The following is a 7,433-nucleotide window of genomic DNA, read 5'->3' as shown; positions in this document are numbered from 1 at the left end:
ACCAAAATAAATAAATAAATAAATAAAAGGAAAAGAAAAGAAAAAAAGAAGAAGAAAAAGATAAAGATAAAGGGGGAGAGAACTAATATGCAACTAACAGCTTTAACAACGAGAAATCCCCCTAAGGTTTTTAAAGTGACATTTTTACTCCCATTTTCCAATTTATAGTCAAATAATCGCCAATGTTTAATATAGTCATCAAATTCCAAACTAACAAGAAAATAGCAACTCATTCGACCATCAGAACTCCACCCATGTGATAAAAAGATACGAACTTTGTGCGCAAATAACTAAAAAATTGATACCTTAGGGGCGACAACGGTGGCAGCTTTAACAACGAGACCCCTAAAGCTTCTCCTATCGACTCCAACCCCTAAAGCTCCAATGGCGGGAGAAACCCTAAACGTCGGCAGCAAGACTCTGAGCCCATCTAAGGACGGCACATTTTTCTTCATTGTCAATCCCAATCCAATTTGTTGCAACGCCGCCATTGATTACTACCTGAAATCAATCAAATTTGGTATGCTTTTGAGAATTTTTAGCAGAAATTGATGACAAATTGATTAAAAGTAAGAAATGAGGGATTTGATGACTTACAAATTGGAGGCAAAGTTTGATTGAGGTTTTGAGAAATTGGATAAACCCTTTTGAGTAAGAGAAATGAGAAAAACCTAGCGCGCTTTATGGGATAGGACAGTTCTGATGCACTCTAGGAGGTGTTTATTTATCCGGTACTAGCGCTTTAGTCGCGGTTGTCAGTTTGTTCGTATTTAGAGTATGAAGATGGTTAAGATTTTCAGGAGGGTTATTATAGTTTGAAGTCGTTCTGATAAATGGGTTGTGGAAAGTTCTAGAACACCGTGATAAGAGGTTAATTTGATGCTTGGTAAATGTATTTCTCATTTAATTGGATGTTTATATCTATATTTTAATTGCTTGGATAGTCAGTTATGTAATTTATAATAAACTATGCGGGATTCTTGGTCACTTATAGAAATGAAAAATTGTAACATATTGCAAACTTGTATTGCATACTTATATTACATTTGACACTTTATTCTTAAAAAAATGAACTTGTGATTTATTTAGTAACTTCTTTGCTAAAAATGAATGAAAACATAAAAGGAAGTGTTAGAAGAGACCAGACATCCGACTGGTATTTACTTGACCGGTCATCTAGTTATGAACATCCAATAGGACATAAATATAGTGACCGTCAATTCAGTTAGTTCCGTGAAGAGGTATGGGTGACCAGGGCTTTGAATATTAATATGGACAATTATGAATCTACTAATTACAATTGTAAAGATGACGCTTGAGTCTAACTCCACATTAGCACGCCATTTGTTTTATGTTCTTGTGGAGTTTTTGCTAGATATTGGTTAGGTTAGGTCTAGGATTAAGGTCTAGAATATAGAAAAATTAATGACTATTAGGCATATCGCAGGAAAATTAGTGACTATTAGACCTATCGCAGGTGATCCAGAAAGGTTAAGAGGTTCCGATATGATTCCCACGGTCTCGGGTTTGATTCCGGACCGGGTTATCAGAAAAATAAAAATAAAAAATAGTGAGTATTGAGTTAGGTTATAAACAATGGAACTTTAATAATTAGCCTTTGTTATAACTCTAGCCCTCACCCCAAATCTTAATTCTACCGCTGGCCAGTATAGTTTACACCATACCTTGGAATGCCAGCAGCAAATAATAAAAAAAGGTAAAATATACATTTTGGAATAGAGTTGTAATTCCTCGTTCTTGTCACGAGTAAACATAGACATGGATTTTTGCATCCATATGGGATATTTCATACTCGGAAATCAAGAAAATTGAGAAAATACTTGTTTTTTTTTCTTTTCTCTCTCTCCAGATTTTAAAGATTGGTACATAGCAAGCATGGTGCAATCATGATACAATAACTCTCCGAGCTCAATCTCGAACTATAACAGTGGCCAGACCCACTAAGATATTAACATCTGTGAAATACTTGCACAATTATAGGCTAAGACAAATAGCTTGAAACTGCACTGATCGCTTGGATGTTGACTTCTACTCGCCAAGTGAGTAAATTATCAAGTGAGTAAATGCCTCTCTCTGAATCCTTAATAACCATTCTTGATTTCATATGCCTTGGCTACTCATAGACATAAAATAACCTGTAAGTTTAACAGCAAAGTTAGAATCAAGTTGATTCATGTTCCATGGAAAAGGTAAATCAAATTTTTGATGTCAGAATAGGCAAAAACATACTTCATTGAAGAACCTGATCTTCGTCTAAAACAGAATATCAATGGCTTTGGCCGCTGTTTTGATTGCTCAGATGAGAATTCCTGAGAAATTGCGAGTGCATTGCTGGAGTACTGTAACCCTGGCAAAACCCCAGAAAAATAAACTAATTATGCAACATCATTTTTGAAGTTCTATTTATATTTGTTTCTCGGTTTGCAGTAAACATTCATGGTCTACAAGTATATGTTTCTATTGTTTTACCGGGGTTAGCTGAGCAGTTCCAAGGAATGAATGCTGATGCAAATCAGATGCTGGAGATTCCTACACGCATCCCATCTTTATATCAATTTCAAGAAGAGTTAAAAAATGGAATTTCCCTTAAAAAACTACTTATACATGCTTACTTGAGTAAATTGATTCATGCCATGAAAACCCTGTTGTTGAGCACAAGGCAATGGCAAGGGAACTTGCAAAGAAGTGGCAGTAGGAGACCTAAGATCATCATTTGCAACGTCTCGGTTATCCTCATTTCCGACCTTGGCCTCTTTTGTCCACCTCTTTAAGAAATACCTGATTGGCAACTCCTTGATGTTTCTAAAATCAAGTACTTTCAGCACATGACAACATTGTATTCCCACAAACTCAAACTTCTTACAGCTACAGATGGCAGAACAATCGGTTGAATCGAATCTAACAAAGTGCTCTTTAGGATTTTCTGTGACGGAAACTCTATATTCAGATATTGTCTCAACCTCCCCACAACTAAATAGCATGCAATCCATGAACATCTCAAACTCCTTTCTAAATATTTCAAATACCACAGGTGTATATAAGTTAGCAGCTTGTCTCAACATCTTGGAAGGAGGTATCCTAGGGAAGCTTTGGCTGGCATGGAAATCTGCTTGTAGTTCTGCATAACGATGCTCATCCACAACTCTTTCATAATGCTTAAAAAAGGACAAGAGATCCAGTTGTGGACTTAAATACTTTTTGAGTGTACTACTCAAGGTTTCGCCTTGTAATGTGGTTTTCATGTCAGCACAGAATGTTTGGCGACCATATGGAAGAGCCCATTTATCCCGCTCATCAAAGATTTTACTCAACCACTCATTGTTTCTAAGATCATATTTTTCTATTAACGCTCTCCATGCCAACAAGAAATCTTCCTCTTCCTCATAATCATATATACATCTGCTGAAATCTTTTGCAAAAGTTTTTGAGCCTTGGAATACATGGTTAAGGTGCTTTGTAGCATTCTGATACACATGCCACACACACATACGCTGAGCTGTACCTGGCCATGCTAAAGCCAATGCACTACTCATTACTGGAGATTGGTCGGTCAAAATTGTCTTTGGTTGTTTCCCTCGCATTGCAATCTTGAAAGTCTCGAATATCCATTTGAAAGATTCCATAGACTCGTCATAAATCAATGTTGCACCGAAGATAACAGTCTGTTTGTGATGATTGACGCCGAGGAATAGTGCAAACGGTCTGCCATATCCATGTATTCTGAAAGTAGTGTCTAAGCAAACAACATCACCAAAAGATTTGAAGTCCCTCACAGATTTTGCATCCGCCCAAAAGATGTTAGTCATTTTATCGTCCTCATCAACTTGTATGCCGTAAAAGAAAGATGAGTTATTAAGTTGCATGCTCTGTAAGTATTTTAATATTGCCCCAGCATCACCCATTTGCATGGCCTTCATACGTTTAGTTCTTAGAAAATTTTGATAATCTACAGGAAGAAAATTGACATTTCGAAGGCCTCCAACTTGTCTTGCACTTGGCTCATTCTGAGATTTTGGGGTTGTTCCTGAATCATCTGAGAGATCTGGTTCAGAACCTTGAATCTCAGTAACTATCCTCTGTGATCTTAACATGTGAGTTGTTGATGGAGGTGCAGGCTGATGGTTATGATCTTGTATGAATTCTGTCACCCGGTATTTACCACTCGGAGTGATTTTGATTGTCATTCGTGCGGGGCAACCAATTCTTGTTTCTGGCCGTGGCCTCTTCACTTCCTTTGCTCCTTTCTTGTCCTTTCGAAACCCTTCCCTTGAGCAGACAAATGTCCTAGATCTAGTAATGTTTTCAGAAGATTTATCTGATGAACTTTTTCGTACACTGAAGCCTACAACACCGGCATATTTATTGTAGAATTCATATGCTTTATCTTCACTGTCGAATTCCATGTCAATTTCTGGCACTGCTTTTGCATTAGTGTTGTCTATAGGAACATCAGAATCGATCATTCTTCTCATTTTACCCTGTTTATTCAAATTCTAGAATGATCTGTTAGTTTAGAAAAGAAGTGGGGAAGAATTAGACAACTCCCAGCTTATCTTATCATGTACATCAAGTACGATAGTAGAGCTTTTCAGGTATTGAAAACGACAAGCAAGAACTTCCAAATTGAAATATAAAATTATTAACTATAATGAAACAGAATGCATGACCAAAAACCTTGACACATAAAGTATATCAGTTATCGTTATCTAATTGGAAAATACACATCTGTGATACCTTTACGAATTACGAGTTAAATAGGGATTCAACCTCGAACTGAGGAAGAACATGGGTACATCACTTGTTGATGTTAGATTCTGGGCCCTTTTGATTAGTCCATGGAAAATAAATGGCCTAGAAAGTTTGGTGTCATGAAATAATTTGGCAAGACTCAACAAGTTGGAATTTGAGAAAAATCTGGTAAAATAGGAAATAATTTGGTTATAGTTAGGGGCTGTTTGGTTGCACACTTTTTGAGAAAACTTTTCTCAAAATATCTGACAATGACAAATTTGTAATTAAAAGTTTTTTAGAGATTTCTGTAAATTGTGTTTGGTTCAACAAAAAATTTATAGAAATATTTTCTATAAAATATCAAAACCTACCAAATTTTACAAAAAAAAATTTCCTCTCAAAATGAGAGGAAATCACCAGAAATCTGACACATACCATATTTAATTAAAAATCTACCAAATCTTGTTATTTTCTATAAAGTTATGAACTATTTTCTTGTTTTGAACCAAACAAGCAAAGTACAAAAAACAAGAAAATTGGTACTTTTTGATTTCACAAAACTTTTCCTATAATTTTTTTAAGAAATACAAGGAAATCATATTTTAGGTGGAAAACATTTCCTATAATTTCTAGAAATTGAACCAAACACCCCCTTAGGCACTACAATATAGGTAGGAACAGACAGAACCAGAAATGTGTACGTGTTGGTGCAAGTATTTGTTGGTGATGGTGTAGATTTTAGTAGTTGTATGATTTGGATTCTCTTTTTGGAGAAGTGAAAAAATGGCAATGAGAATGTGAATCTTACTTCTGTAAACGATTTGTATACTAAATGCGTATCTGTTTGGATTTTAAAATATTTGAAAATTATTTCTGAATTTTCAGAAAATATATTTGTCTTGTTTTCTACTAGTAGCAAAAGATAGTATGTGGTTTTACACGTGATACAGTGTAAGCTGCAGATTTTATCCTGGCCACTAAGAAATTTAGATTTTTGTAGTCTTAACTAAAGATCCTAGAAGCAGATTTTGAACTTATCAGTTGCTTGCATAGTCCAGTACAGATATGTAATCCTTTCTTCTTGACCTTTGTATTTATTTTTCTTACTTAAAGAGGCCCTTTACGGCAAATGGCTGTTAGCTTGAGCTATTGTCATCAATCTTTTAGTTGGTAACCGATCATTGCAAGAGTATCTGCTAAGTAGCTGAGAATCAACCCTGCCGGAGGTTTACAAGCAATGAGGTAGATTGAGTTAAAAAAAAGGGTTATTAAGCCATAAGCCATGAAGTAGGAGGGTGTATAAAATTCAAGGCAGCAGTATTATTTTTTCCATCACCAACATTCAGATAAATACATCAGTGTCAGAGAACCAGAAAAATAAGAGAACGTGAATATGGTGGATTTTGCAGATCAGATCATATAACCAAATTATAACATCAAGAGAATTTGCGCATCGAAGGCATTAATAACTTGGAACATTTACATGCATAGTAATGAATCTACAAGAAACATGTTCAGGATTATTTTTTGACCACTTTGCCTCTTCCTTCTTTCTGTTTGTTGGGAAGAGGGTTCAGAACTAAGACATAATATATCACCTTTTCTTGTGTAAATGAGAAATTGCAATTGCACACAGATTATAACAGGAGAAGTGAGAATGTCACTGCCCAGCTTAAAGTTGCTCCTGATATCCTAGTCACAAAGTACAACTAATAATATGCACCCACAGAGGATTTTTTAAAACTATAAGCAATAATTTTTATTTTAAATAGCACCTATCTATGGTATGATACATCTGTAGCATTACTAATGATTACATATGAAACCTACTAAAGCAAATCAAAGTTACCCGTACCAAAGGCAGCCAGGATAATGTTATCTAGTTCAGAGCAATATGATGAATTTCTGAAAATGTTGCGCATATGGACCAAAGCTCATAAAGAATTTGGGTGAAACAGCCCATTTTAACAGCATAAAGCATAAATATTTTGCAAGTGTATTAATACAAGAAAAAAGATCACCTCATCCATAAGATAGGTGTTGCATAACTACCTTTGTCCATGCAATTCCACAGGCATTGCATAAAGTTCTCGGTCCCTCCGGGCCACGACGCATATGTGGCGTAGAGTTTGCACTGATACCACAACGAAGACATCTGAGCAAGTTGGAAAATGTTAGAAAAGAACACTAGCAGTGATCTTCAAAATTGAGCTATTAGGAAGCAAGCAAAAATAAACATACGTCTCTCAGTTCTGTGCAAGTTTGGGACGCAGTTTCAAAATATATTAGAATACTAGATTTGACAACAAGTTATTGCATTCTGAAAGCGCTTCATAATCTATGTTTTTGGAGGCCTCTAAAATGAATCTTTGCATCTGATAAATTTATTAAATCATACATAGTGTGCTTGAACAAAACTTCTACGAAAATCCTTTTTAATTACATTAGGAATAACTCTTCAGACCACTCAATCCAATCCAAACAGATCAACAATCTCCATTAACAATCTTCAGTTCCTATGAAACACATAGAAATCATCAAATTCTCTACAAATGTTCTTCACTCGTTATCATGGAATCCTTAATCCAAGAACCGCTTTGCAAGCTCCACCAGTAAGCATCGTGTATCCATGTTCACACATGGAGTTCAACTCACATCGATACAAACTCTCATGACTAACT

At 35.6% G+C, this 7,433-nt stretch overlaps 1 protein-coding gene and 1 long non-coding RNA gene across 2 annotated transcripts; both read right to left on the bottom strand.

Annotated features, from left to right (window-relative positions):
• Positions 1-316: 316 nt before the first annotated feature.
• LOC109827431 lies at positions 317-700 on the bottom strand. The gene is made up of 2 exons (XR_002243429.1): positions 598-700; positions 317-501 (listed from the first exon to the last, which is right to left on the bottom strand). It is a non-coding gene; the product is annotated as an uncharacterized LOC109827431 (long non-coding RNA).
• A 1,419-nt stretch (positions 701-2,119) lies between these two features.
• Positions 2,120-7,383, bottom strand: LOC109827430 (protein FAR1-RELATED SEQUENCE 5-like). Its single transcript, XM_020394444.1, has 6 exons — positions 7,346-7,383; positions 6,805-6,907; positions 2,634-4,499; positions 2,491-2,550; positions 2,251-2,368; positions 2,120-2,156 (listed from the first exon to the last, which is right to left on the bottom strand). Exons 1-5 carry the CDS (start codon positions 7,381-7,383, stop codon positions 2,288-2,290), a joined length of 2,148 nt encoding a protein of 715 aa, XP_020250033.1. The 3' UTR covers positions 2,120-2,156; positions 2,251-2,287.
• Positions 7,384-7,433: the final 50 nt, after the last annotated feature.

Source organism: Asparagus officinalis, unplaced genomic scaffold, assembly GCF_001876935.1.
Source record: "Asparagus officinalis unplaced genomic scaffold, Aspof.V1 AsparagusV1_Un209, whole genome shotgun sequence".
Lineage (NCBI taxonomy): Eukaryota > Viridiplantae > Streptophyta > Magnoliopsida > Asparagales > Asparagaceae > Asparagus > Asparagus officinalis.
Note: the sequence above shows the minus strand (reverse complement) of the source record. Positions and strands in the feature narration are given on the sequence as shown.

Bases quoted from the DNA above. Each gene is read 5' to 3' on its own strand.
- LOC109827430 (XM_020394444.1), bottom strand. From the start codon at position 7,383: ATGGATACACGATGCTTACTGGTGGAGCTTGCAAAGCG. The intron at 6,908-7,345 runs GTTCTTGGATTA...CAACTTGCTCAG, and splicing joins CTGGTGGAGCTTGCAAAGCG to ATGTCTTCGTTGTGGTATCA. The intron at 2,551-2,633 runs GTAAGCATGTAT...GGATGCGTGTAG, and splicing joins GCATGAATCAATTTACTCAA to GAATCTCCAGCATCTGATTT.